Source organism: Ornithodoros turicata, chromosome 1 (assembly GCF_037126465.1).
Source record: "Ornithodoros turicata isolate Travis chromosome 1, ASM3712646v1, whole genome shotgun sequence".
NCBI classification, from domain to species: domain Eukaryota; kingdom Metazoa; phylum Arthropoda; class Arachnida; order Ixodida; family Argasidae; genus Ornithodoros; species Ornithodoros turicata.
In genome coordinates, this window is record NC_088201.1 from 37,356,243 (window position 1) to 37,371,370 (window position 15,128).

At 46.2% G+C, this 15,128-nt stretch overlaps 1 protein-coding gene and 1 long non-coding RNA gene across 2 annotated transcripts in view; one reads left to right on the plus strand and one right to left on the minus strand.

Moving 5' to 3' along the window:
- Positions 1 to 8,553, minus strand: part of LOC135378025 (uncharacterized) — a 259,572-nt gene extending 251,019 nt beyond the window's left edge. Inside the window, exon 1 of the long non-coding RNA XR_010418237.1 lies at positions 8,306 to 8,553. This is a non-coding gene — a long non-coding RNA (uncharacterized LOC135378025). The remainder of the gene's footprint in view (positions 1 to 8,305) is intronic.
- Positions 1 to 15,128, plus strand: part of LOC135378021 (iroquois-class homeodomain protein IRX-3-like) — a 74,515-nt gene that overhangs the window by 43,269 nt on the left and 16,118 nt on the right. The window contains exon 3 of the mRNA XM_064610842.1: positions 2,725 to 3,000. Coding sequence (XP_064466912.1) covers positions 2,731 to 3,000 — 270 coding nt within the window. The 5' untranslated portion in view covers positions 2,725 to 2,730. The remainder of the gene's footprint in view (positions 1 to 2,724; positions 3,001 to 15,128) is intronic.

The following is a 15,128-nucleotide window of genomic DNA, read 5'->3' on the forward strand; positions in this document are numbered from 1 at the left end:
ACACGAATATAGCCGACCATCACGCGTTTTGGAGCGCACAGAACCTATAGCGCTCGGCCACTTTTTGCGCGCCCTCACTCTCAGTCCGACGAAAGGTGGTTGCTGAACCCAGCCCACAGACGTGTGGGTCGGGGAACCGATCTATTTTGTCAGGAGAAGTCAGCCAGAAAGGACGGCTTGCTATTCCTTGATAAATACTGTAAAAGTAGAAATTTTCGCGATGACTTAATTTTTGCGAATTTCGCGATCGAACTTTTTTCACGAAATTAAGGTTTCGCGAAATATAGGTAGCGGGCATGAAAAAGTGTGGGTACTGGAATTCGCCACGATGTGAGCTCCACAAAGACAGATCGTCTTACTTGACGACCTTTATTCTCACCAATTCGTTCTTGTCAAACATTTCTATAATTGAAACGCGTTAACTAACGCGTTTAAGCGCGTTAAACGCGAGCAAGGCGCGAAGACTCCCGGTTGTTTCTTTTGTTTCAGCCGTTCCACTTGCAATGCCGGCACGCTAATCTATCAAGTAGTTAAATTGTCTTTACGGATATCAGAACATTAAAAACATTTTAAATATGCAAATAACATTGGTTAGTGAGACATTTTAGAAGCGTTAGACACCCTGTTAGGCCCGAAAGTCTCGTGGTTGTCAGTTCAGTGCGTGTGTATGTGTGTTTGTGTGTGTGTCTCGTACATCTCTTTCGTGTACTAGCACGGAGTTTTTAACGCTTCTAAAATAATCGAGAGGAGACATTCAGAATGACAGTCAAACTAACCGCCGTTAGACTTATTCTGTATCGTTCCGTTTACTCACGTGCGTGTCTGCTAATACCCGATCGGATATCACTGTTTCCACAGAGACACCAGAATGTTGTTATGGGGGTTCACTGCACGTGGTAGCATACTTTGAGCGGTTCCCCAGAAAGCAGTTTTTCCTCGAATTAGGGAAAGGCACGTGCCCTTCACGCAGCGCCAACTTTATCACAACGTTTATGTACCGTCCCTACTCGAGATTTCAGTTGCAAGTCCGCAAAACTCTAAAATGCGTAATACGTAAGAGTGCAGTGGAAAATGGGAACCCGCACTTGTGGAGCCAGCTGGTCCAGAACTGTTGGTGTCAAAACGCAACACGAATCACTGTCTCCAGATTACCTGAGGGTATGACGCCGAAATAAATCATTTAAAAATAAAACATTGAAAAATAAACCATGTATACATCCACTTTCCAAAATAACTTTTCAAAAATAAACTTCGTCAATATCCACGGTGGCAAAATCAACTCGTAGAAATACACTTCACGAAATCAACTTTTCAAAATAAATCCTCTCTGGCGAACGGCCAAAGCTCCCTACGTCCGCCTCGAAAAATAGTACGGCTGTCGTACTTGGGAGGGCCTCGATATTCCCAATCTCGAAATTCACGGTCTCGAAACATAGAAAACGTTCGATTGCTTCGCATGATGATATGCAGTCCGAAAAAAGGCCCTGGGCCGTTCTTGGCCGTTCTTGGCCGTTCTTGGGCCGTTCTAAAACCATTATTATCACTAACTAACCGCTCAGCTTAACGAGTCTTCAATGTCTGCGAAAGTCGTTTTAGCGAATGAAAGCCACATTTTAGCGGCCGTTAGGATTAGCAGGGCGGACATGTCAGAACAGCATATTAGATAGTTTATTACGAAGTTAGTCCAAGCTCGATGTTTGTATTTTTTGTCAGGTTAGTCTAAGTTCGCTGTTGGCATTTTCCCTCGCGTGACAGTGCATTTTCGGCAGCTTATTTTCAATCAGGGGAACCACGGAACATTTATTTCCAGCAGTTCACAAATCGACTTTCACATACATCGAAAACTTGTGAAGCTGGGCGGTTAATTAGTGATATTGCATTTTTAAACACGGCATATCATCTTGCGAAGCAATCGAGCATTTTCTTTGTTTCGAGACCGTGAATTTCGAGATCGGGCACTTGTTATATTCCTTTATTCATACGCGCGCCATCTTCTGCCCTTCTAAGCTGGATATTTCACTTTTTCCAGCTCTTATTAGAAGGCACATCAATCATAATTGGCAGAAATATTCATAAAAAACGTTCGCATTGTGCGTTGCATTGAAAACGACCTTGTGTCGTCCTTAACCCGGCACATTCCCTCCCTAAGCCTAACAATGATTTATTTTGGCAATGTTTATGTTGAGGGCGTGGATTTTTCCGCGATTTATTTCGGATACACACGCGTCGACAATGCCCTTCATAGATTGAATCAGGCTACAAAAGAAGGCACCATTACATGTTTTCCGGACAACGTGTCCATTTCCGAACAGTTAAACTTCTAAAAACATTTCGTTCTGCATGATTAGGGGATTGCCTGCATTGTCAATGACGGACAGCTCATGGAGACGGAACAAACAAGCGCGCTTGGGATAACTGGCGCTTTGGCCCACGAAGGCAGGTTGCTTACAATGGACAACAAGACAAAGCTCCAGACGACACTGTGTTAGCACACAAAACACAAAGTTCTACATTTGTTCGCCCAAAGGAACCTTTTAGCTACTGCCAGGGACCCCACGTTATCCCCCATCTTATAATTCTCCAACAGGGTTCCTTTCATACCCCGTGTCCTTTCCACCTCCCACGCGAGAAGACAGTTCCTTTTTTCCCACTTTCTCAAAGTGTGAAAGGAAAGAGGGTGGTTGTGGAGAGAGCACTGAAGAGAAGGACCACGTGTGGTTGCAGGTCCCGATGCCAGGCCAGACGACTCAAAGTCTCCATGGCAGCGCTCCAGCCGCCGGTACGCCGTGTTGCGAGTCCGGACGCCCCGTTCTGACTGACCCCATCACCGGGCAAACGGTGTGCTCCTGCCAGTACGACGCGCAGCTTCTCAACTACCAGCGCCTTGCTGCTTCCGGCCTCCCAATCAACATGTACGGCACTGCGGCCTACGCCGCAGGTGAACAGGGCTTTCTGCCTTTGGGGACTGCCGCCGAGCAATCAGCCTTTTACTCTCCATCGGTAAGTGAAGTTTTTGAATGCTTGTTGACGCGAAGTGTTTCGCCGGTGCCAGCTCGTGGTGGTACGTTCTGACCGCTTCCGCCATGAGCTGAAGCCGACGGACCTCTGGAAATTAGTCGCCAAACGGTTCAGTGGGATGAATTTTATCGATGTCGAGAACAGATGTAAGGCGCCGTCGGATGACACCTATCGGATTGCATGGACCTTCTTGAGGTAGTAGATGTTACAGCGCCTGTGCCATATGAAGTGAGATGACGTGTTTAAAAACAAAGTGTAAGAACCTTTCCAGTACAGGCTGCTGTGCAAGACCCCCCCCACCACACACATAACGGTTTCATCTTTAAAAAAATACTTGTGCCGCAGCTGAAATACATGTGGTGTGACGTCCACTTGCCGACCGTATGGGTGGTATTATCACGTTCTTTACGATTTTTACTGTTCGTACATTAAATGCCCGCCGAGGGGGTACACGACTACGGCATCCAGTAATGAGTGAGTGAATTAGAAAAAAAAAAAAAGAAAAAAAAGCCAGTAATAGCTAGTCTCGATATCTATGCGTACATTGCTTAATGCGTAGTAGCGTAGTCAGATTGGTCAGGATGGTAAGCAGTGTGTGCGTGTGATCTTCCATTCCGAACATCGACTAGCTCGCTATGCAAGACTAGTACTGAAAACGGAAAATGAAAATATTTTAGTAACGAAAGGGAAAACGCATTGTCCGGTGATTACTAAAATGGCACGTCTTCATGCGAGCAGTACAGCTTAACAGGATAGATTCCAAGGGGGGAAATTATGCTATTGGAACGCAAAAGACCTGTCACGCTTGCTGGCACAGGTAACTGTCCCGTCCATGGTGGAGGTAATCCAATGGTCCCAGTGTATAGAGTGAACACACAGGTGTCACTCTTGTCAGCATACACACACGAGCGTTCTTTAGCACCGGTGGGAGGGTAGCAATTGAAACTCGTAAAACGAGGGTTCACACCCTGAACTGAGGGGAAGAGACCCATATAGTTGTTATTGTGGTTTTTGTTGAGTGCGTCCGGGATCATGTCGCGCATAGGTTGGACCTCGTTGACACAGCTAGTGCTGAAGGGTCCTCGGACAAACAGGGCGGGGGAGAGGGGTTGAAAGGAAGAAAAGGAAATAGTCAGAGAAATTTCTACGCAGTTTGCGCTCTTCAAGCAACCTACTTTTGCGAGGCGTCACCTTCATTGTGGCTTACTGGCTGTGGAAGGTCTGACCATTGTACTCACCTAAACATTAGGGATCAGTCGACTTTGCCACCCACGCCTTCGAGGCTATTCATTGTCACGTCCCTGCGTTGGTGTCATACTGAGACTTCCACACTGAACTATTCAGCAAGGCCAACGGCACACAGTCAATGTATGGGTACTATGGTCGGAAAACGTCATTTAAGAAGCACTGGAATGTTTTATATGTATGAGTACTTGAGAATTGGTTATAAGGATAGGTGCGCATGCGTTGTACTAGGATCCAAGAAATGCACGAGGAAGCAATATATAGCTGTGGCCGTGTTGAACCGAAGAAAGGCATTCAGCCAATGCCTCCTTGGTCTGACACTTCAGATCAATAAAACCCTATTGGGGACTAAATATAGTATTCATGAGTATGCTGTAGTGAAAGGCGCGTTGTTCTTAGGTTAAAAGGGCTATGTGTTATAGGTGTGTTTTAGACGGTGATGTGTTCCACCAAGGGCTGCGTTATTATTAAGCATAGAGAACGAAACAAACGAGTAAGCTATTTGTATTGTAATCACTATGTGGCACCTGAGGTGCCTAAGGTGCACTAAGGTGCCTTCTAGAACCAGTCATATAGAGGTGCACACATTGTAATTCCGATGACAGAACAGATACACTGGTAGTACAACTGTAGCTTCAACTGAGTTACTTTTTTAGAAACATTTGGCGTAATGACTGGGTGAAGGTGCTTTTAGGAATTCAGCAGATTAAGAAGGCCCGGAAATCAAGCCACGGTTGTTTCTTAGTACTATTCACATCGGAACTATAAACTGCCCTTGAAATTGATGGCTAAAATTTCTGACTCTTTCCAATTCTGAACGGAGTACTTAAAGCCATATCAACAGTTATTGCTCACTATTTCCTGCTACTCTTTCATGCTACCATTCAGATGCATCACCTGGAAGTGGACATCGAATAGGTACAGAGTCGAAATTCTGCCAGTATTCCATCCAAGAAGCGTCTGTTCATCCTTTACATTTGTGCCCAAACAGGGTTTAGCTCTTACGATTAGAGGCTGCAGCTCACCTTGACGCCAAAGCATAATGGTGACAATCCGAGACCCTCGTTCGAAGGAATTAAGCTTCTTTCTGTTTTATCTTTCTCTGCACCGAGGGCAAGACTAGCATTTGCAGAAGCGACAGTGACGTGTCTAAGGAAACAAAATGGAAGACACGTAGTCCGTGTAATCCTTCATGGCAACAAGGCTTTCGTCGTTCAGCAGCCGAAGACCATGAGTGAAAGCCTCCAAGAGCAATCCGCTTCAACTCTGGCTAACATGTCCGACATTTTCGTTGCACTTAGCTCCAGATAAGCGCCGTTGCACTCAGCTTCGGTTCCGAGATTTGTTCCGCATTGGTACGTTCTAACATTTCGGTTGTCCATCTCATTCATGTTCACAGCTGTGTAGGTGTCTGATAAGAATGGCGTCGACGAAACCTAAGTAGATTACGTTCAAAGGACAAGAAATCGAGATTGAAAGAGGGCGATGACATTTTTTTTTTTTTTCAAATAAATTTTATACCAGGACGATCTCGAATTATTTGTTACGCTAATTGCCTTTGTTGAGCACGCCAGAATAGCACATCCAGGACTGCACAGACTGGCCCACTCGCATACGTATAACGCATTTTGGCCTTATTATCGAAAGTATATTGCGCTCTGCCCTGGCTAACGGTGAGTGTTTGCCCATGAATGTTGTGCGTCCACGCACATTTCTGTGCCTTTGTAGCGCCTGCAGTTGAGCGTGCTGACGCGTAATAAATTACACCTTAAACTCGAACAACAGACGATTCACAGGTCTGCAATGTGTGACCTTCGGTACATGAAGCAAACCGCCCACTTGAGGTTCAGCCAAAATTGTTTATATGCAGCGCAACGAAAAGGGCTTGGTACTGCTTGGCTGTGTGCATGCCGCATGCGATCGGCCAGATAGATGCAGAGAGTGAGTAATGCGGAGGGAAACCACAAGGCAGCCAGTCTGAAGCGACTTAGTAGAAGAACATGGCGCCCTTCCAGTCTCACCAGCCACTTGAAAACAATCCGCCTATTTAGCTCAATCAGTGCCAGTGACACTGCGACGACCCCCCGCGATATGGTGAGTAGCGGATTGGCTATGTCCGCGGACCACCGGGCTGCCAGATTGATGTTGGCGTCGCAGTCGTTGAGGGTTATCCGAGCCCGCAATGACAGCGGCGATGGACGTCAATGACTCGGGTGCCCCTCGACGTGTGATTAATTGCGCGGGCTTGATCTCGCCATCATCAGTGCGACCTTTCCTCGCGAAGCTCGCCAAAAATTTATCATCGTTACAAACATAGCGCATTTCTCCACAGATTGCAAAAATAATCATTTCGTTTACTGCGAAAGGGTAATCAGCGGTTATTCGCAGCTACATTAGCCTCGTGGCAAGGGATTGTCATAAGCGCGTCGTTTTGAACGAATTGATGGCAATGTGGAAGCTGAGCAGAATCAAAAAGATTGAATGGTGACAATGCACTCCCTTCTTGCAAAAGTTTCATTTTTGCGCTGTCGAGATGAATGCAGGGGGAAATGCGGTGTACGTACTATGATGCGTTCGTACTTGGGCAACATGCAACGCTTACTCATTGTCGAATACACTCAGTGCGGAGTCCATTTCTCACGCTTTACGACACACGCAGTCTGGTGTACCCTTCAATTTTCTGTCTGGGCTGAAATTAAAATACCGGCCTGGCTCTACGAACACAACAAACAACATTCACCTGGACCGGCCAGTAATTGGGGTAAAAGACACTTGATCTGACCCTCTCTATTCATAACGCATGGTAGACCGTTACAGATACTCCGGTCGTTATCAAGAAGACAGGGTTCTCATTTCCGGCTGGTTTGAGCACCCCGACATAATCATCCAACACCAATGACACCTTCTCTCCGCTTTCCTCGGGATCCACACACACAGTGAGAGCCTGGCCCATTGTTTAGTACCGGGATGCCAATCGTCTGTTGCTTGCTTGGGGTGGCGGTGAATGGGACAGACGTGCTTCATACAAACAGCCTGATTAAGCGTTATCGTTCTAGGGCACCCTTTAAGCTTGATCCTTCCCCGTGGAGAGATAAAAATAAGCGTTTTTCAATTAAGATGTGCCTGGTATTATCTGGCTTATCAATGCGCCTCCCTTAGTCGCCAATGTCGAAGACTCTGCAGTCGCTGTAATTGATTTTCGAGGGGTTGAGGGCGAGATTCAAAAGCTGTGACGGGTCCGTCGCCGCGCTAACCATTCAACTATATTGGCTGCAGTACGTAACCTAAAATGCATCTCCAGTCCTCATTTCCGATTGTTTCAAGCTTTTTCCGTACGTGTGAGAAGCGTACTGGCTGGGGAAGTGAGGGAGGAACACATATGAGCTTTGTGTCGCCTCTGGTCCTTCTGAAAGGCGATATCACACAATTTTCTTTTCGTGGAAAGCTTTCGAGCCGTTAGGCATGACGCATCAAAAGAAGAAGAAGAGAGAGCGAGAGCATACCGTAAGCATACGAAGTTACATGTTGGCTTATTGATCACATGGATTAGGTTCGAACCTGGTTGAGAATGCCAACGACTTCTTGGCATGATGAATGTTGTTTTGACCAACAGGACGCTAAATATGGGTAGCCGTGTGCTGAGATGTGAGCGCATGTTAATGAACACTCAGGTGGGCACTGTTTAATTCATATTCCGACTACCGCGGCGTCGCACACGATTATAGACCGGCTTAATGATTGGCGGTATTAGAATAAATTTGGTAACTATAACTTGTACAAAGGGAGTAATACACGATATCTCGTATCGCCGCACGCTAATTTAGGCTAGGTGGCGCTACCGCCAAAGGGAAAAGGTGGTGGTAAAGTGGTAAGAGTAAACTAGGATTTCGAATATTTCTCCAATATTAAAGATTCGAGGGCCATGAAGCTCGTGAAAGTAAACAGTATCAAATGGGGACAGATTTCATCCAAATCGTAGCGCAGACTTCGTAAAGAAAGAAACACAGACAGTAACGAAAAGAGCACTTGAAACATCTCTCGCCTGTCGCTGCAGATATGCATGGTGTTAGATTCTGTTGCACGACGATGGCCTGCCAACACAGCAGCGAACGAACTCTGGACAGCTTACGCGCAATCCAATACTTCGGGTCCCGGCAGATTTCGTGGGAGCACGTTGTCACCGTTCGCAGTGTTCAGCAAGTTTCACTTGTACGGAGCCCGCGGGAATTCGACGCCGACTTGGTTGACAAGGTGAAAGAAAAACTGGCTCCCAGGATCAGGTTACACGGACAGCCGTCTGCTTAACTGCAACTGATGCAAAGGCTTACAAGTTGCCAGAATGTTTTTTTTTTCTGATTTTCTTTTTTTTCACGCCACAGCGACTACACGTGGAAGATAATACGTGTTGCGTTCGCTGGCTAGAAGACAGCGATAAGAGAAACAAGGATGGTACAGTGTTCGAGGGCTGTGGCATAGGCTTTTTCTATTCGTATTATGGGGGCAAAATGAAATGTAGGCAGCTGTCAACGCGTTTTTGTGTATAACAAATAACTGGTTCTCGTTTTCTGTTGCGACTTTTTCCTTTGTAGTACTTTGCTGCCTCGGATTTTTGTTTGTGTGTCTTGTTTTGACATTCAATAGGCGTTCATACTTTATTCGTTTTCTATTACACCCCCAAGAGAAAACGCCAAAAAAGACATCTGAATAGCCCCTTCAATCCCCATCGCCTCCACCAGGCGGCCCTTCTACACAAATTATCCTGTCGAGTACCATATCGCTATCATAAGATCGCTTCCGGACGGTTTGTACGTTGTCGACTGCCTACTCAACTCATGTGAATCACATTGGCATAAACGAAGGGCACAAATGGCAATATAAAACGTATTTGAGCGAGCGGTCAAGCTGACGCCACCCTCCCCGCTGAAATCCGTTAGCTTTATTCTCCCAATCCATCAGCCTTGCGCCTCACCCCGCACATCTCTTCTACGCTCTATCAATTTCCTAAAAGGTGAACTGAAATGGCGTAAGTAATTTTGTGCACTGTTGGAAAAGAGGGGTGGGTATAGTGTGTTTATCTGTGGAAGTACTCAACGATGCCCGCTAAACTCTCCCACCAGAAAACCCTTTTCCCACCCTGCCACGCGGGCTATGAAAGATGGAAGGGGGGAAGAGCAATTTCCTTTTCGTACACCAGTCCGCTCATTACCCATGCACCCTCCAAGCCATACTGAACAGTACACACTTCGCTAATATAGATTAACTTTTTTTTCTCCCTCTCTCTCTCTCTCAATTGAACGGCACCTTCCGTTGTGAGTTCTCCAGATATGGGCCACGTACACGAAAGCGTTCCAGCATGCATTACTTGATCGCCTTCCATTATTGATATGGGTACTGGGGGTGATGGGGCCAGTATCTAAAAAGATGCCATTTGCATAATCCCGGGGGCACCTATAGAAGCCGTATGACACAGCGAAGATGAGATTGTGTTCAGTGTTATTCAGTGCCGTTTCTGAGCGAGTTCTAGATTTAACAGCAACGCACTGTTCAAAATTCGACTGCTCAAACGATCGTGGCTCTGTAGTGGCTATGGACTGTGCGAAACGGGTGTAGAGTTGGCTCCCTGCTACATCTCCTGCACAGATGTCCACCCCTGCTTGCCGCACGGTTCAGCCGTGGTACACAGTTGTTAATTCGTATCATACATTTTTCTCTCATAAAAGAGACAGCTCTCACTCGCGTTTCTGAAAATGCTCAGAATGATTCCACAAACCGTAAGGCTATATACGCCCAACTCCTATCGCAACAGCAGGCCGAGCGTGTAATATCGAACCGACTACTTCCCCCATACAACAGAGTCCAAGATAACTTCTTGGGCCAGTCATTCACCGTTGCACGCGCATGTACGATGAACGAGATAGGAAGACATTTCTCGTTCGCAGGGTCCACGTGAGTCGTGTTTCTCATTTCATTTCGCTAACAATGATTCCATGTTCTCGATGACGCTACGCGTTTCGTGTTGCGGCGATGCCAATCTCCGGGGCGAGCTGCCATGTATAATGCATTGCGCACGGCAGGTTGTTATCAGACTCGACCCCGCCGTGCGGATATATTTTTGGTTCGTAGCCGTGTCCAGCCATGTCGCGCCATGTCATGCGGAGCTGCCACATGTATGCGATAACACGACGCCTTCCGCTTTACATAAAAATGAAACATTGCCCCGCTATTTGACCACTGTGACAGAACGCGTCGCTTTCGAGGGGATTCGTGCAATGCGTTGGCGTGGTATGGCGCTCATAAATTCTGGTACTGTAACAGGGGCTGTGTCTACGTTCCTGCAGATTGCCTTAGCTCTGTGTTCTGACGTCGGTGGGCAGGTTTCGATGCTACGAGAAGGTGTGGATTCCGTATCGTCTGATATCTTGAACTAACCATCGGGCATGACCCAAAAATAGAACTTATGAAGCAGCATTATGACTTTCTTATGGTATGGATGCAGCAATGGAAAGCATGTGAAAGAGGCTAATGAGGTGACCAGTTTTGTCTTTGTCCCACGATTCCCTATCTTTTTTCTTTCTTGTTTCCCCACCCTCCTCTATGTCTTTTCGGTAGGGTTCTGTATAATTTTTTAAGATCACACACTCATACTTATGTTTGCCAAAACTTGTTTTCATAGTTAAATGTAGTAAAGATATATTATAAAGTTCTGCTTCAGCGCCCGAGATGCCGTTCGTTGGTCGAGTCTAGTCTCGTCCAGTCATATGGGTAACTTTCTAAAAAAAGTAACTGAGTTAGTTGGTCTGCAAAAATAGTAACTGAGTAAAAGTTACAGTTACTCTTTTTGAAATGTAACTATAGTTGCAGATACAGTTACCACGTTAAAGTAACTCAGTTACTTTACAGTTACCTTCTAAGAAAAAAAATAAGCAGAATAAATGTGACTACCAAAACCTTTGTTTTAGCACTTACACTGTCCTAGCATGGTTGTACCGTAGGCCTTAACAACGCGTTGGGAGTTAGTCTAGGCCATCATGGCTGTGTATGAGATGACAAAATTTGTGGAATTCCTGTTTGGGAAAAACGGCAATGCATTTGAAGCCTCGACAAAACGACAGTAGGGTACGCGATTACCATACCTAAGTAACTTAGTTACAGTTACATTTCGCAGTTACTTTTGCCAAAAGTGGTAACTAGTCGAAGTTACAAGTGACTTTTGTAGGAAAGTAACTAGTTACAGTTAGAAGTTACTTTTGTAGGAAAGTAACTAGTTACAGTTACAAGTTACTTGAAACTTAGTCACTGCCCAATAACTGGTCTCGTCAATGTGTTCGTTCTAGATTACATTCGAGCCACCACCAGTTGTCACAGACACGGCTGCTGTTTGTCTTTTGTTGAAATAAGGGCGATACTTCCTCATCACCAATAACAGTGAAGTGAAATAACGCCAGTGACGTGCTGCTCTGTTTTGATTTATGAAAAGAACTATGTTATCGGAAATTCACGAAAATCGGGCGAGTTCATGACTGTGATGGAACACGGTGAAATCTATTTGAAAGCGTATGGTGACGCGAGTGGAGTACAAACTGGCGTATATGCAGGCGAGCTGGCCCAGAAACTCCATACTAATGAAAGCCCGAGCGTGTGCTCACAGAAAACGCAATACAGCACAATCAACTCGATATGTTGGTTGTGTCGTGTTTTTGTGTGTGCCTACGCCCAGGTTTGTATTAGTATGGTGTTTACACGTCCACAGGTACCTGTGACGGCCTCGTGCGCTCTAATCGATTTCGGAAGTAAAAAACTTTAGTATTATTCGGGACTGATATAAACAAACATAGTACTGAAGGTTTGATTCAGGATAATGAAGTCGTTTTCGAAATCTGCAATGTTGTCTAATAGCTGATGCCTTAGGACACGGAACGTCTCACTCGACGTCACGCGGACGTCATCCAGACTAGACCAATGCAAGGCAACATATGGACGTGCACATACACATCCAGGGCTTCGGTACAGTGTAGCGAAACAGATGTTCTTTCTGTCAGAGGCGAATATGTACGGGAGACGTAGTGACAGGGGGATCATACCACACATCGCTCCATGGACGATAGCGTGCCAGGGGGACGCAATGTATTCTGGGCAGGTCCTGGTCGGACGTCATTGCAAACGTAATCATACTCGTGACCATAAAAATGGCGGCACCCATGGTCGGCGGTCGAACCGTTTGTAAACAAGGTGACTGCCGTTTCTGTGCGTCGTTTTGATCTATACCAATACGTTTTATCCGATATTCTAACAGTTAAACAGGCTGACTTGCGCATGTGGCCTCGTACTGTTCGTCATTCACAACGATTTGATAACGACAGCGGTGCTAAGGCTCACTGAGTCGATATGAGGTACTGAGAATTCGTAAGCATAAACTATTATATACGTCGAATAAGAAGCACCGTGTAGCTTACACCAGCAAAACAGATTCATTGAATGATTTTATGCTGACAAGGAAATGCCGGCCAGCGCCAAAACGGAACATAAACAAGGTCACGTAACCTCAAGATGACGTCTCCTGTGACGTGCGGTCAGGACAAGATGGCGCTTTTGTCACAAGTGAACGCTTGAGTGTGGTTACCAAATCTGAACCTTGTGTCACCTCTGTCGACGTATAGTAGGTGTTGTTGCTAGCACAGCTTATGATAAGCTGTGACGCTCTTATTAATTCCTTTCATTCACGGCGTAGTTGGTTGACGATATTCCCACTGCTGTGTTGTCAACAATGGATAATATAATGGTATGGGTTGTAAGTGGGTCATGTTGTACTTGACCGTCCCTTTAAGGTGAAAAACCCGTGCAGGTATGGAACAGCATATAACAAACAAAGTGCGAACAACCTTGTTTTTCAAAATTGTCACATCCTTCTATTGTCTTTGAAAAGGCAGGTAATGCAAATATTGATTAATAATCGGTACTGGAAATTATAATTCTGAAATGTATAAATGTTCACAATCGAGTTCAATAAGATGCACATATATAGTTTATTTGCCAATTCGAAGCAGCGTCTTTCTTTTTCCTTTTTTGTGTGTTTGTGTGCGTGTTCCAGAACAAAGAAAGCGCTTTGAGGATTTACCCCAAATCAGCCACAAAATAGAGACCCTGGTGCAATAGATAGAAGAGAGTTCGAAAACCGCTGCTTGGAGAACGTCAATTACTGGATCGTGCTCAGCTCTCCGTCAGGGGACAACACCTCCTAGATAACAGAGAAGGCCTCAACACGCTTTCAATAACGTCACGCACCTGGCCCGGCTGCCATATATTTTCAATGAGCAAGTTTTTCTCTTCTTCCCTCTTTCGGTGACGTCACATCTATCTATCGCCAACAGCCACAGTATAGGGCCAGGTACGTGACGTCAGTTGAAAGAGTGCAGATGCCTCCTCTGTTATCTAGAAGGTGTTGACAAGGGTCTGCCTGTTACGGGGAAGTGCTGCTACTGATAGTAGCAGCAAGCATGGTGCACTGCAGAGGGAAAAAATAGAAGTGACGGGACCATCTTTCCGCCTTTTCATTCCAATAAATCCATTCAGCGTAGCATTATAAGAGCGTATCATCAGATACTGCTATCTCATTGCCCAGTCTTCTACTCCTGTATATACTATTTGAATTGTACGTCTCACAGCGTCTCCTTTTCATTATCTCTGTGTCATTAGAAATAGAAATAGCGGCAGAAGTCGTCGCCGGTACTATTTCCTGCTCTAATATGAATGGGATTCCAGAACTTCTCGTGGAACGCGTTTCCCCTTTGTACGACTTCATTACGCGAACTCGCTCTTATTGAACCTGGTTCCTTATTACACTTGGTCTTTCTGACACCGGCTGTTACTTGGCTGCCGGCTCATTAGGCTCTTTCTTATTATCCTTTAGCACAGTATACGCGGCAGAGAGGTGCCAGCGACCACGCGCTAGCCTCAGACGCGTTCTGCACGGGATTAATAGACTCGTCGACAGGGAAAGTTCCACTACTCAGTAGAGCGAATGCCGTCGATGGATGGGTGGACCGGAGATTGCGCCATCTGGGAGTCACGCTGACCCAGAGAAAGCACCGAACGCCTGCTGACGTCATCATCTCCAGTCATGGGAAATAAAAAGCAGGTGACAGGATCAAGGAGGGGTCCAAGATGGCCGTGCAGACAGACTCACTTGCCCTTGTCCACTTTGCCGTGTCGTACCGATCGATGAGCTTGTCCAGCAAGATCCTGGGTCATGTCCCCCGTGCTCGCCGCCCGCGTCTTCTCGTTCTTGACAGGTTCTTCCTCACTTCCTTTGATGTGTCGTTGGAACATTCAACCGAGCTCGGATTGGAGTTGCTCAAACGTGCTATTGAGAACTGGAAATGATTCTAAAGGGGATATAGGGGGGGGGGAAGGGGATTCGGGATTTTGCATAGATGGTTACCTCCGAGGTATGCAATATGGGGCATATGTAGTTTGCTTTGAGATGCATGAATCTTTAAGTCGAAGTTTGTAGTGAATATGGGAACTGTGCAGAAAGGGTGCACACACTCTAATCGGATGGCTTTGGTTTTTTAAGTGCAAAGAGCTAAGCCCCGGGCGCCTCTCGCTCGCTATAGCTGCGGCTCGTTTTCGCGCAATGGCAATGCAATGTGTGACTTATGTGTAACATTCATCATTCATCGTCAGCTTCTGCTGCTCGATCACCTTCCAGGCTTACGTGCTTGGGTATGTCCTCCCCATCGCCGTATGCCCAGCTCCGGGGTGGCTTAGTGGCTACGGTGATGGCATTCCACCCCGAGACTGGGAGGTGAGCCGGGTTCGAATCCGGGCGCGCGGCTGTGCTCCCTGGGTTTTCCTCAGAGGGGGGG